The sequence below is a fragment of the Macaca thibetana genome, chromosome 1, assembly GCF_024542745.1.
Source record: "Macaca thibetana thibetana isolate TM-01 chromosome 1, ASM2454274v1, whole genome shotgun sequence".
Lineage (NCBI taxonomy): Eukaryota > Metazoa > Chordata > Mammalia > Primates > Cercopithecidae > Macaca > Macaca thibetana.
The window spans coordinates 129,564,645-129,579,599 of record NC_065578.1 but is presented as its reverse complement, the minus strand read 5'-3'; the positions used below and the strand labels follow the sequence as shown (position 1 = coordinate 129,579,599).

The following is a 14,955-nucleotide window of genomic DNA, read 5'->3' as shown; positions in this document are numbered from 1 at the left end:
GCTTGGGGTTATCTTTGTCATAAACACAGTGGCTAATGTTCTAGTGGTCCCAGGCCCATTAGTCAATGTGAGGGGATGGAGTAAGCAACAGAGAGCTCCAGAGTGGATCCTGGGTGATGAAACAGTGTCGAGAGCTGCAGGGATCTGGCTACTGGAAAACTTGGCTCTGATTTTCTCTGGCTGGCCTTCTATCAGCATCCTAGCCAACTATGTATATCAGGTATATTTGTAGAGCTCAGTCTATGGGTTGAGAGACCCATTTCAGGTTGTTGGAGAGTTGGTGCTAAAAAAACAAAAAATAGAAGATGTAAGTCTGTCCTTCAGAACAGGTATTTTATTAAACAGATCACATGGTAGAATATGTGAGTTTCTTTTAAAAGCAGTACACAGGCAGGGATCTGTGATGATAGCACAAGAATCACTTGAACCTGGGAGGCAGAGGTTACAGTGAGCTGAGATCACACCACTGCACTCCAGCTTGTGTGACAGAGTGTGACTCTGTCTCAAAAAATTTTTTAAACAGATACTCTTGTAGAGTGGTTTTAAGATGACAAATAATTTAATTATCACAGTGCCCTGCAAAAAGTGCAAGGCTTGGTCTTCCCATCTTACTGTTAGGAAAGCTGAGACTGAGAAGTGGTGTGGCTTGCCCAGTGCCACACAGTGGCCATGACGTGGCGAGGAGGAACCCTCATTCCACAGATGGAGGCCTTTCCCGCCGACCCTGGCAAGTCCCTGTGACAGACGCCTGTTCTTTGTCTTGTAGGTTCTAGGTTCTGCTCGTCTCCTTTGCCCTTCATTGAAAACCAGGAAACTCAAATGAAGATATACTTATTTATCTTGTAGATATCACCAATGCAGACACAGAATTGCTTCTAGATCATGGTTGGTGATGGTGTCTGTTGTTTCTTTTCCAGTTGAAATGCATTTGGCCGTGGCCTGCCCTCCCTTTATTCTTTAGAGAGAATCATTCCTTTCCAGGCTAGGGATGTAGTCAGGTGCTTAAGGGCCAGGGATGCAAAGAATAGAAGTGGTCATCATTCGAGAGTTCATTGAGGAAGGCTTCCCAAAGGAGGGGAGCTTCCAGACAGGTTTTAGAAGGGTAGAACAGGAATTTCCAGGGGGACCTGTTGCGGGGTGGAGAATAACCTCCCCTGCCTACCCGCCCTTCTTTCTTCTACTTCTGGCAGGGCTTCCTGAAGTCACTAGCCAAGAATGTGGAGGTTATGGACTCAGCCTGTGAAGCTCTGGCTCCCCTCCCGCTTCTGCCCCCCATTACAGTTGGGAGCTTAGGTTGCCATGACTCAATTTGCATCTACCTGCAGTTACCTCAGCTGAAGAACAGGTTGTATACAGCCTCCCCGAGGTAGGAAGGGGATTGCAAAGACAAGCAGACCTCACACCGTCAACTTCCATTACTTCCACGAATTACCCATTTGATGGTTTAACCTCAGTGGTTTTAAAGCCAAACACTAACTTTCCTCTGCCACCCAGGACTTTCCTATCAATTTTGGTATGAACTCAGGGAAAGGGAGCTAATTTAAAATCTACCTTAAGAAAGTAAATTAGAAAGGTGAATCTTCTGGGCCAAATGACACATTTTTAAAAGCAAAATGAAGACTTCTTGGATTGGCCATTATCCTGGGTACCTGCTTTATGGTTGGTCCTTTAGTTGTGCCAATAATCAAAAATCAACTCAAGTAACAATTCTGTTTATACAAGGTATAAAGTATGCCTTCTTTGAAGAAAACCCAGTCTTTTGAGAATTTATATTTAAGGTATTATCACTTTCAGGATGATTTACTTCAGAACATATTTACTTATCTTTTCAGGAAAACATTAGGTAAAACAAGATATGCCTGTAGGGCCGGGAACGGTGGATCACACCTATAATCCCAGCAACTTTGGGAGGCCGAGGCAGGTGGCTCATGTGAGGTCAGGAGTTTGAGACCAGCCTGGCCAACATGGCAAAACCCCATCTTTACTAAAACCACAAAAATTAGCCTGGCATAGTGACACACACTATAATTTCAGCCACTCAGGAGGCTGAGGCACAAGAATCACTTGAACCGGGGAGGCAGAGGTTGCAGTGAGCTGAAATCGCACCACTACACTCCAGCCTGTGTGACAGTATGACTCTGTCTCAAAAAAATTTAAAAAAAGATACTCTTGTAGAGTGGTTTTAGGATGACAAATAATTTAATTATCACAGTGCCCTGCAAAAACTACAAGGCTTGGTCTTCCCATCTTACTGTTAGGAAAGCTGAGACTGAGAAGTGGTGTGGCTTGCCCAGTGCCACACAGTGGCCATGACATGGCGAGGAGGAAACCTCATTCCACAGATGGAGGCCTTTCCCGTCGACCCTGGCAAGTTCCTGTGACAGACGCCTGTTCTTTATCTTGTAGGTTCTAGGTTCTGCTCGTCTCCTTTGCCCTTCATTGAAAACCAGGAAACTCAAATGAAGATATACTTATTCATCTTGTAGATATCACCAATGCAGACACAGAATTGCTTCTAGATTATGGTTGGTGATGGTGTCTGTTGTTTCTTTTCCAGTTGAAATGCATTTGGCCGTGGCCTGCCCTCCCTTTATTCTTTAGAGAGAATCTTTCCTTTCCAGGCTAGGGATGTAGTTCTGCCTGGGTGCAAAGACCTGATATGCTGAAGAAGAATTATGAGGGACAAAGAATCTAGCAGAATTAAGAAAGGATGTGAGATGACCTAGCTCAGCTCCCTCGTCGTGGAAATAATAGGGCCAAGGCACAGAGAGAGAAAGCTGGGACTTTGGTATCAGGCACATTTGAACTTGTGTCCTGGCTCTACCATTTAATAGCTGTATGGCCTGGGGCGACTTATGTAACTGATCTGAAGCTCATTTTCCTTATCCGTAAAGGAAAATAACACGGTTATCTCACTAGGTTGTCAGGATTAAATGAATGCCTATAACACATGCTTACTATACGTAATTTTCTTCTCCCTTTTCAAGAATATATAAAAAGATAAGGGCAGAGTGGGTCTAGAACCCAGATGTCTAGGCTGTCAGCTGTCAGTCCTGCCCTCTTGTCAGAAGGGCCTGCCCCCTCCCTCCTGCTGGGGCAGCCTCTATGATTTCCCTCTCTGGCTTTGCTCCCCACCCCCGACTTCTACTCCTAACAACCAGATCTTGGATCTTCCTGAAAGTTGCTTTATGTTGTCTGGAGTTGCACAGCTAGTAACTGGCAGAATTAGCACCAATATCTAGGTCTCCTGGCTTCCTCTTGATGCCGTGAGATGCTGTTCTTTTCATTGAACATAAGTTTGATGGAGGACTCCGTGACAAAAGCAAATAAATATGGGCTAAACATAATATTCAGCAGTAGATCATCTAGGAGATCTTAGGAGATCTGTAAGATGGTTGCGTATTAGATAACTCAAGACTTGTTTATTTTGTGTTTCAAGGCAAGATGTGCCTGCTTTGGCAATAGCTTACTAATTTATGTCTGACTTAGGGTCTCATAGCAAAGAATAGCACCCATTTTTAAAGTACTGCAGTATGCCAGGCATTGTACTAGATACTGTACTTACATTACACCAGTTCTTAAAACAGTCTGATAGGATAGGGAGCTAGTATTCCCGTTTTGTAGATGAGAAAACTGAGGTTCACAGAAAATAGTTTGCTCTCAGTCCCACAGATGGCCAGAGGCAGAGCCCGGCCTGTTCTAACTCCACACTTCACCACACTACTCCTCAGTATCAATGTAAATTCCTGGGCATAGCTTGGGCATTGAGCTTTTTCTGAGAAATATGTGACAGATTAGATAAGTCAGGTGTGAGCTTGTGCCGATACCCATGCTGATAGAGCCTGCGAGGCTGATGGGGTGTGTTGGGTTCTGAGTGGAGAAAAGGGTACACTGCCTAGGGCAGTGCTGGATTGTTCTCTACTAAGGGATGAAGATGGTGCCCTCAGAGCCGGGCTCTGCTTCCTTCCTGGGAAACAGATGAGCTTGGTGTGCCTCTTTAGGAACTCACAGTCCAGCGAACAAGGAGAGAGGTCGACAATGTGGGAGGTGCTTTGGCAAAAATATATGCCAGGTGCTGTGGGAGACAGAAGTTCTTGGAGTGATGACTCTGGGCAGGCTTCTAGTTTTCTTGGACTGTTCTGAAGGGCAAGGAGGCCTCACCACTGGAGAGAAGGCGGAAGTATGGTGCAGCTATGGCCAAAGGAGGCCAGACCAGTGCTGTCCAATAAAAAGATAATGCAAACCATATGTAATTTAACATTTTCTAGTAGCCATAGTGAAAAAAAAAAAAAAAAAAAACTGGTGAAATTAATTTTAATGATATAGTTCATGTAACCCAATATATTCAAAATACTGTTATTTAATATAAAATGTTCTTGAGAGATATATTTTTTTTTAACTAAAACTTTAACTCTGATGTGCATTTTATACAGTGTATTTCAATTTGAACCAGCCACATTTCTGGTGCTCTTAGCCACACGTGACTTGTGGTTCCTGTTAGACAGTGCAGGGCTAGAGGGTGCTCCCGGTGGCAGCTCCTAGTAACCCACTCTCAGCAGTCTGTCTCTCACCTGTGCTTTCTAGAGCATTCCACAGCATTGCTGTCTTTCAGGTGCACATCTGCTTTGCCGCAGCTGGTCTCTGGGCCTCCAGCCTTTCCTCCTCCAGGCCACTCTAATCCCTGCAGTCAGACTTATCTTTTTAAAGGCTAAACCTGATCCTATTACTCCTTCGAGAAAGCCTTCAACAGCTCCCCCATCTGTAAAGAATCAAATCTATAATCCTTAGATACCATTTAAGGCCCTCCATAACCTGTCTTTTCCCTCCATCATACACCCTAGCAATGATATGTTACTTTAGTATTTGCAGAACCTTTTGACATACTTTATCTCACTTAATTCTCATAGCAGCTGTGTGAGATAGGTAGGGCAGGGCAGGTGAATTATAAGGCTCAAAAAGTTTAAGAGAGGTTCCTGGCTGGGCATGGTGTCTTACACTTGTATTCCCAGCACTTTGAGAGGCTAAGGCAGGAGGATTGCTTGAGCCTAGGAGTTCAAGACCAGCCTTGGCAACAAAGGGAGACCCCATCTCTACAAAAAAATTTTTTCAACTAGCTAGATATGGTGGTGCAGACCTGTAATCCCAGCTACTTGGGAGGTTGAGGCGGAAGGATCACTTAAGACTAGGAATTGGAGTTTGCAGTGAACTATGATCACACCACTGCACTACAGCCTGAATGACAGAGCAAGACCTTGTCTCAAAAAAAGAGAGAGAGAGAGGGGGGTTCCTAAGCTCAGCCAGCTAGTAAGTGGCAGAATCAGGACCGAGACCCATGTCCTTTTAATTTTATCTCCTGTTACACTCCCTGTTGTGAGATCCATCCCCTTTTCTCCCATATTGCATTGACAGCCTCCCCAGAGTCCGTGTGTCCTCCCTCTGCCTTCTGCTTCCTCCCCTAGAATGTCCTTCCACAACATAGCTACCTGTCAGAATCCTCCCCTTCCTCCAAGGCTCTGGTTAAAGTCCACCTCCTCTCTGATTTCTTCTTTGGCCATCCCCTCCCCAAATCTACTTTGTAACTACCAACACACTTTAACATGCAGCTTCTTATCTAGTTGATGCTTCACTGTCTTATGTGCAGAATTCAATTCTAGCAACCTGGGGCATTGAAGAATTCAGGAGCTTAAACAGTTCTTACAGGGTTGCCAGTCGTACTCCCCGCCTAAGTCCATGGAAACGCTAATACTCTTCTACTTTATTAGTCTTTGTTAAAACTATGAAATTATGAATTTAATCCTAATTTATATGCATTGTGGAGGTCACTCAAAAATGTTTCTCTCAACTGCTGTGATAAGTATAGGCTTATGATATTTTGATGTCTGAAGATCTGTTACCTATATCTGATTTCATCTTCCAACACATATTTAATGAATATCTACTATGTACTGTGTTCTGGAGCTGCTCTGTGCTCTAGAGAACAAGATACATGAAGTTTATCATTAAATGGGAAAAGAGCAGACATTTAAAAAAAGCACCCAAACAGGCTGGGCACAGTGGCACATGCCTGTAATCCCAGCACATTGGGAGGCTGAGGCGGAGGATCACTTGTGCCCAGGAGTTTGAGACCAGCCTGAGCAAGATAGTGAGAGCTCATCTCTATTTAAAAAAAAAAAAAAAAAAAAAAAAAAAAAAAGCCGGGCAACTACTCAGGGAGCTTAGGTGGGAGGATTGCTTCAGCTTGAACCCAGGAAGTCGAGGCTGCAGTGAGCTGTGATTGCACCACTGCACTCCAGCCTGGGCAACAGAGTGAGATCCTGTCTCAAAAAAAAAAAAAAAAAAAAAAAAAGAAAGAAAGAAAGAAAGAAAGAAAGAAAGAAAGAAAGAAAAGAAAGAAAAGAAAGAAAAGAAAGAAAAAAGAAAAGAAAAGAAAGAAAGAAAGAAAGAAAAGAAAGAAAGAAAGAAAGAAAGAAAAGAAAGGGAGGGAGGGAAGGAGGGAAGGAAGGGAGGGAGGGAGGGAGGGAGGGAGGGAGGGAGGGGAGGAAGGAAGGAAGGAAGGAACCCAAACAATAGTGTACTTACTATTGAGTTAGGCACGTTACAAAGGTAAATTTCAGGGAGATCCAACACAGGAAGTGTCTGAGAAAGAGACACTTAAGCTGAACCCTGAGGAATGAGTGTGGGTTCCCCAGGCCAAGGTGGGAGAGAAGGCCCCTGAGGTTGAGATACAGTGATTGAGAGGTAGAGTGACCAGATACGGCTTGAGAATAGGCATGAGACCTCACCAAGGACCTGTTAGCCATGTGCAGGATTTGGAACTTCATACAAGGACAATGGGAAACCACAGAAGAGTGTATATCCTCTAATTTCTCTCTTTAAAAGATCACTCTGTGTGTAAGAATGGGTGGGGGCTAGAGTAGACGTGGGGAGGCCAGTTCTTCTAGGTGAGAGATGATGGTGTCTTAAATGATCGTGGTGGCAGAGAAGGGGAGAAGTAGATGGATTTCAGGAATGTTAGGAGGTCATATCAGTAGGACTTGTCGATTGATTGGATTTGCAGAGAGGTGTCAAAGATAACCTCAGATTTCTGGCGTGAGCAATTGCACGGCAGTGTTTTACTGAGGAGGAAACATTTGATCAGGAGCAGGGTAGGGGAGATTGATTGTAATTTGACTGTTGTAGCTTTGAGGTATCAGTGAAGGTGATTTGGTCCTCCCAATTACCCTTTGAGAAAGGTAGTATTACCCACATTTGTTATTGGGAAACTAAGGTTTGAAGAGGTTGGATGACTTGCCTAAGACTACATAGCCAAGAAAGGGCTGAGCCTGAGCTTGTGCCAGTATTTTGACTCCTAAAGTTGTGCTTTTAAAACCATACCACATGGCCTGTGTGCTGAGTATTCAGCGTTGAATCAAGCTAAGCAACCTTCTCAACACACCAGTTCTCTGCCTCCCTTCACACACACCTGCCTGCCAAGTTGTCTGCTCTGATAGTCAAACAAATCCCAAAATCTCTTCTTGTCTAAGACCTTCATGAAAGTAGAAAGGTGAGGTTTACTGGCCCTGCCCTACCTAGAATCTGAACACCCTGAGGGGTATTTTTCACTCACTCATTCTAGTTCTGTTCCCCTCACGCCTGACATTTTTCAAGCATAGGTCCCCTACTGTACACCTGGGGGAAAAGAAAAAAAACAGCAAAAAAACACAATAAAACCATTTGTAGAGGGCTTTACACTTTCAAAGTACTTAACAAATATTATCTTTTTGCCCTCACATCAGCCCTGGAAGAAAGAAAGGATGTGTATGGTCCTTCAGCCAACATGTTTGGAGCGACTTTCACTATGCAGCAGGCTGTGCTGGAACTCATCTGGTGATACAAGGTCCCTGTTCTCAGGGGCTTAAAGTCTAAAAGAGAAGACAGACTAACATGATATCAATATGTGTCATTTTGCAGATAAGAAAGATGATAGACTGATGATAGACTCAGATATTAAGGGACTTGTTTCAAGAGTTTCTCCAAGTTACAGTCCTCTGAATAAGGAATGGCTTGGGCTGCTTGGTGAAGTAGATTCCACACCACAGACCTGCTGAATTGGATCCCTGAGGGTGGGGCCTCAAGTGATTCACATGCTGCTGGATAGCTAGGAAGTGATCCAACTGAGGTGTGAACCTTTTCTGGTGCACTGCCAGAGACCATTTGTCTATCCTCTAGTTTAAGAGATGAGGGACTGATACTTACAGATCACCAGAGGTTGTATGCAAACAGGTGTCTTTCCTCATAGCCCTTACTGTAGGGATATGCAAGCCTAGGAGGGTGTGTTTGCCAGCCTCAGACCAGAGGGAAAATTCTACCCGGAGGCAGAATCCATAGAAAGTTAGGGTGCCAGGAGCCTGCTGAAAACTCCACCCTGGGAGATAAGGGAAACCAACCAGTAAGACCAGGTCAGAGTTCTGTAAGTATGGACTTTATCTGGAGCTAAGGTCCTGGTAGGGTGGCTGTTTCCTGGTTTACTGCTCTTGTCTTTAGGGAAGGGCCCAGGAATATTACTTTGCCCCAGACTCAGGAAGACTTAGCTCAGCCTGTGTATAGTGTGCTTTTTTATCTTTCTCTATCCATCTATCTTATATATGTGTATTATGTATTTATATACATATATAGCATATGTGTATTTTATATATCTTTAATCATGTCATATATATTATATGTGTGTGGGCACATGTGATGTATATATGTGTATATGTCTTGAATGTGTATGTATGTATATATGTATGTAAAAGAGAAAATAAAGACCAAGCAAATCTACATGTGGCATATACAGGTCATATAATTTTTTGTTTAGGAGCACAGACGTTGAAGTCACACCAACTTTATGCACATCTTAACTTCATTTATTTAACCTCTCTGTTCACGTATTGGAAAATGGGGATGTACTCCCTGTTTCAGCAGACTTTTGTGAGGATTGAATTAGATAAGGTTATATCAAGTGCTTAGCACAGTACCTGGTAGGTAGTAAGAACTTTTTCATTATTACCACAGAATGTGGATGTTCTAGGCCTTGTCCTCATTTACACATTTGTGATGGGGTAGGAGTGAGGAGACCAGGAACCTCCCATTGACAGATGGAAAGGACATAATGTTGTTTGCTTATCTTTGTTTCTTTAAACTCCAGAAACCAGTCCTGTTTGGCCACCTTAAGTTCGAACTCGTATACTTTGTAGGGGTCTGAGTGAAGCAGTGGGCAGTGTAAGCTAAGAGCAGTGGTGACTGGGAAAGGTAAGGTATGCTCACCTGGAGAGGGCTGCCACCACCCATTTTCAGCTGATTGTCACTATGTGAGTCCGTAAGCTTGAGGATGCCAGAACTTCTGACTGACCTTTCAAGAGAAGTCAGAAATGTGTATTTTATTGCTTAGCAACTAACTTTTAAAATATATATATACACACATACACATTCACACACAGACACACCGCAGGCCAACAAAAAGGATATGTGGGCTCTCTGGAAGGTCACCAAGCATCTCCTTGCTTTGTTGCCCACCCTATAGGCTGGGGAGAGGAGCATGTGGCTGCATAGTTAGAAAGCACCTGCTTGTGCCTTGTGCTGCACTCAGGTGTACCGGGAAGTCCACACTGCAACCTCTGCCCTCCAGCAGATAGGCAGGACTGACACAGGGAGCCTTGGAGGAGGGGAGAATGTGTGCGCCAATGCGGGCCGCATTGTAAAGAAGAGGAAGAGTTCTGCGGGTTACTCTACAGATATTGTATGTGAAAAAAGCAAAGCGCAAAAGGGGATGATACTACCTGTTGTGTAAGGAAGAAAGGAAAATAAGAATATGTATCGGTATTTATTTAGTTTTACAAGAAGAAACACAGCAAGGAAACCAAAAACAAATGAAAATGGTTACTTGGGGAATGGGGAGAAAGAATAGGTATACTTCTGAATATACTTTTAAAATTTCATTTTGATTTTCAACCGTGTAAATGTTTAATATATTCAAAAAATGAAATAAGCTTGAAAGAAAGCAAACCCTAAAATTCAGTACAAATATAAAAAGAAACCTAAATATATCTCAAATTGATAACATAAAAATAGATTAAGACTGAGCACAGTGACTCACGCCTGTGATCCCAGTGCTTTGGGAGGTCGAGGCAGGTGAATCACTTGAGCCCAGGAGTTCAAGACCAGCCTGGGCATCATGGCGAAACCCCATCTCTCCAAAAAATACGAAAATTAGCCAGGCGTGGTGATGTTTGCCTGTAATCCCAGCTATTTGGGAAGCTAAGGCAGGAGGATCACTTAAACCCAGAAGACAGAGGTTGCAGTGAGCTGTAATCGTGCCACTGCACCCCAGTCTGGTTGATGGAGTGAAACCCTGTCTAAAAAAACTAAATAAAACAAACAAAAAACCCAACAGATTAACCCAGAAATTTTCACACACATTACTGATGGTACTGGGATATAGTCTGAGGACAAAAAGAACTGCAAGAAAACCTTGAACTTCATAGGTTTGTTGTTACTAGTGATACTGATGTAGTAACTCCAGGAACTATCTTTTCTGCATATTGAATAGAGCAGTGAGTAAATATATTGGTATTGTTTAGGAACGGGGTCCTCAATATGAGAAAAGGAAGATACAATATGGAATGGGGAAGATGAAGAACCCTGTTGTGTTGAGTTCAAATTGGAGATACCAGTGTGAACTCAAAAATTTATAATAAATTTTTCTAGCTCTTGTCCATTAAAAGGGCCTGGAACAAGGGACAGCTCAGCAGCAATGAGTACCTAGCAGCCAGATCTTGTTTCTAAATGCATTTCCTGCTAAAAGGAACAGGGCTCCTTGGAGAAATGTTTGATTCCCGGTCTGGCATAGGGAAAGTACAAGGTGAGCATGGAGTACCTTTTTGTGCCAGAAAGCAAGGACATGATCAAAGACAGATGGTGACATGTTAAAAGGACACAGGAACTGGCTTTCAGAAGCTCCCACTGGTCAAATTGGAACATTTTAAACTTTTTTTTTTTAAGGGTAATAGAGTATAATGTATTACTTTGGGGTGGAAACAAGATCTGTGAGTTCATAGCACCACTCCAGAAAAGAGATGAGATGACGTTTTTTGTAAAAGCTTACTGGCTAATATATGTAGAAGGAATGATAGAATTAGCAAATTGCCGTTTTGCAGGCACCAGTGCAATAAGCGCTTTAGGCAAGAATCGTCTATGGAGAGTAAAACTATTGGATGAGAGATGTTGGAAAACAGAGTATCTTTGCAGTCTCAAAATATCATCCCACAGATTTCTCATTAATTCAAATGAGAAAATAGATTCTTACCATTGAAAAAATCTCAGGAGTACCACTTTACCTAAGTAATCAAACCTACCATCACAAAAATGGGACAGGCTGTCCAACATCACTTATGTTAATAGTCTCTTAAAACTGTTTAACATGAATCTAACCATGAGGAGGCATCAGATGAATCCAGATTGTAAGCCATTAACAAGATAACTCACCTAGACTCTGCAAAATGTCAGTGTTATGAGAGAAAAGACCAAGAAAAGTGGGGAGGGTTCTAGATTAAATTAATCTGAAAGAGACATGACATAAGCATAATTCGATATCTTTGATTGGCTCCTGAATTGAGGCAATTGGGGAATAGCTACAAAGAACTTAATAAGACAATTGGGAAAATTTGAATGTGTACTGTATACTAGATAATACTGTATCAGACTCATTGGGTGTGCTGATGGCATTGTGGTTATATAGAAGAATTTCAGTGCTCTTAGGGGGTATAGGCTAAAATATGGGTGAAGTGTCATGATGTCTGCAATTTTCAAGTGAGAAAAAAATGTATAAACATAGAAAGATAAAGCAAATGTGACAAATGTTAGTTGCTGAATCTAGATGAAGGGCGTATAGATATTCACCATGCTGCTTCTTCAATGTTAATGTAGTTTGACATTTTTCAAAATAAAATGTTGGGGTAAATGAAATGTGTGCTGCAGTGGTCAGGGATTGCTTCATGGAGTCAATGCCATTTGATCATGACCTTGAAAAAGTAGTAGGAGATGGACAGAGATGACAAGGGACGGCAACCATCAAGTCAGAGATGGGAATGAGTACAGCATCGCTTAGGATCCAGTAGAGGTAGGTAGTAGGCAAGTAATCAGAGATGAATTTGAAAAGACATTTGGGTCCACAGGATGAAAGTCCTTTAATACCAGGTTATTGGAGGCATATCTGATTGTGTAGATAATAAGTTCTTGATGAGAGGGCCTGAGGGAGTAGTATTTGGGTAAGTTAGTCTGTGATGGTGGAGTGCTGGATGGACTGGAGAGTGGAAAAGAGTTTTTTTTTTTCAGTAATCCAGGCATGAGGCACTAGACATGTAGCTTAAAGGGATGATTGTCAATGATTATGTAAAGAAAGGAGCGACTCTGGGAAAAGATTATAAAGAACTTATGGGTTTCTTTGACTGGCAGTAGGGGATAACTGAGAAGTTGGGTCAGGAAGTCTGTCTCACTGGTGCCATTTAGAGTACAAATTTGGGGGGAAATTCTCCACTCTTCAGGGTCGCCTCCATACCCCCAGGTTTAGGCTGAGCAGAATCTGAGCTCTGCTGTCAAATTTTGATGAGAATGTCGTCAGGAAAAGGGAGGGGCCACCATTAAAGTATTTTCTATCTATGACAGCCTCCATTTCAGGCCAAACTACCTTCCTCTCCCCTTTCCTTGTTTCTCAGATTTTTAACCTTCCAAGGTCTTCCTCCCAAATATGTACTCGGACGCACAACCCAGCTGACACAATAGTCTATCCATTGATTCTCTCCACCAGGCCTGCCTTCCATAGGCATCTGTTCCTCCTCCAGTTCAATGGTAGTTTTCTCTCTTTTAAGCTCTCAGGAAAAAAAAAAAAAAAAAAAAAAAAATTTATGCATCTGTTGCAAGTATACTTATGTTGCCATCTCCTTGTCCCCCACATACCTGCCCTAGCCTGTGGTGTTATTTTAGAGAAACTCTTGATGACTGCTGAAATGGTCTTTGTCCATGCCCCTAACAGTTGTTGACAGCAGGGACATGGACCTTTTGGTTCATTTGCCTTTGATTATGTGGAACTGCTTATGCCTCAGCTCAAATGCAAACCATATCAGGTTCTTAGGTTCAAATGCACCTTCTAGGCTTTAATATGGGCATAGGAAGCCAGCTTCCTGGTGGCGTCAAGAACAAGGCAAGAAGGCCCGAGGTGTCCCAAGATAAGATGGGCTTTCTTTTTAGGTAGGAAGGAGGAGGAGTTCAAGCCCAGCGTGGATGACCCTGTGCAGTCATAGAGAATAAAGTAGGCAGAACATGTAGGAGGAAGGAACAGTGTAGGCAGAGACAGAAGCCAGAAACCATAGCAAGTGAAAGGAGGACAGTAAAGAGCAGGGACCAAGAATAGGACTGAGCCCCTACTACATCGGGCACTGAGGACCACAGCAGCAAGATCCTCTCTGCTTTCATGGACCTTGCAACCTTGCATGTACGGCTTTACAGACAAGTGAACAACAGCTTTTTCAGTTGGGTATTTGAGCTGCAGAAAGGATAGATACTGGGAGCTGTGGAAAACATCAAAGGGCACTTCCCTGGGCATCAGGCATTATACTTCCTGTTAGATGCTGTGGTGAATGGCCTAGCTGAGGACAGATGACTGTTCTCCTGAGTACGGTGGGGAGGTTCTAAAAGGTTTTAACCGGCAAAATGACAGGGGATGTTAGTAAGCTCATGGCTGTTAGTAAGCTCACCTTGTGACCAGGTGCCTCCTCTGGGTCACTCTTGGCTCTGTTGTGGTTTTTCTTTGCACCAACCATCTCTAGTGTCTTGTCTGGTTTATGTCGTATTTTGTTTTTCTTTCTCTTTCTTCCTCCTGTCCTGCATCGCTCTCTCCTGGGCCCACACTCTCTTCTTCCTTGATGTCCTTCTCTCTCTGATCCAAAGATCAGCCAGTAAAAAGCAGTCTCACCTGTCCAGGTAAGAGGGGTGCCACTGTGAGGGGGGACAAAGACCCCCTCCTTTATATTTATAAGTTACTTGTACCCTCACATGATTTCAAACTTTAGAAGTACCAAAGAATATAATAAAACCCTGCAGTTCCATTCCTGTGCCCCAGCCACCCAGTTTCCCTCCTCAGAGACAACCATGTTATGTTTCTTTTGTATTCTTCCAGAGATATTTTAGATATTTTTGCGTATGTAAATAAATATTTAAATATATATAAGCACATAATTTTATTCTCTCTTTTACTCACTTTTTTAAACTGTCCAAATAATTCTGTATTTTGTTTATTTCACTCAGTAACATATCATGGAGATCATTCTCTATCCTGTATAAAGAGCCTCTTCATTCTTTTTTATGACTGAATTCTGTGTCATTATATCGCTGTAATTTATTTAACCAGTCACTCCTTGTGAACATTTAGATTATTTCCAGTGCTTTGCCATCACACACAGTGCTTCCATGAGTAGCCTTCTACTTAGTCATTTGCTATAGGTGGGATAGGAATTGCCCCTTTCTGAGGGGCAGCAACTGTTGATTCAGGAACTGGCAACTTGTACACTTTTCCAAAAAGGAGTGCCACAGCAATGATTGAAATTTCTTCTATTCCTGTGAGGGTCCTAGTTGAAGAGGAGATCCAGCAGTGAATCCTTTGATTTGGTGATCAGTACCACTTGGAAGTTTAGGGTCTTTAATAGTTTCCAATTAGGCAAGGTGCCTCAGGCTGGCTGAGGGAACGGAGCTGAATATGGGATTGGAATACTACCACCAAACAGACCAGATTCCGGTTCTCCCATGGTACCCAAAGGATAAATGGAATTTTCAGAGGCTTGGGCCATTCCTCTACTCTGTTTTCTAGAAAGTGTACAAGTTACCAGTTACCCAGCGGGCTTGTACTCATGCCCATTTACCCTCCTGGAGATCACTATGGAGAGG

The 14,955-nt window shown here is 42.9% G+C and overlaps 1 protein-coding gene across 14 annotated transcripts in view; it reads left to right on the top strand.

Moving 5' to 3' along the window:
- The window catches only part of ARHGEF11 (Rho guanine nucleotide exchange factor 11), a 109,464-nt gene that overhangs the window by 43,368 nt on the left and 51,141 nt on the right, over nt 1–14,955 (top strand). For 10 of the 14 annotated variants that reach the window (XM_050779315.1, XM_050779334.1, XM_050779410.1 and 7 more), the window contains one exon: nt 13,963–13,995. The exons of the other annotated variants lie outside the window; for them this stretch is intronic. In XM_050779315.1, the coding sequence (XP_050635272.1) occupies nt 13,963–13,995 (33 nt within the window). Of the gene's footprint in view, nt 1–13,962; nt 13,996–14,955 lie in introns of those variants that run through there. 14 annotated transcript variants of the gene reach the window in all.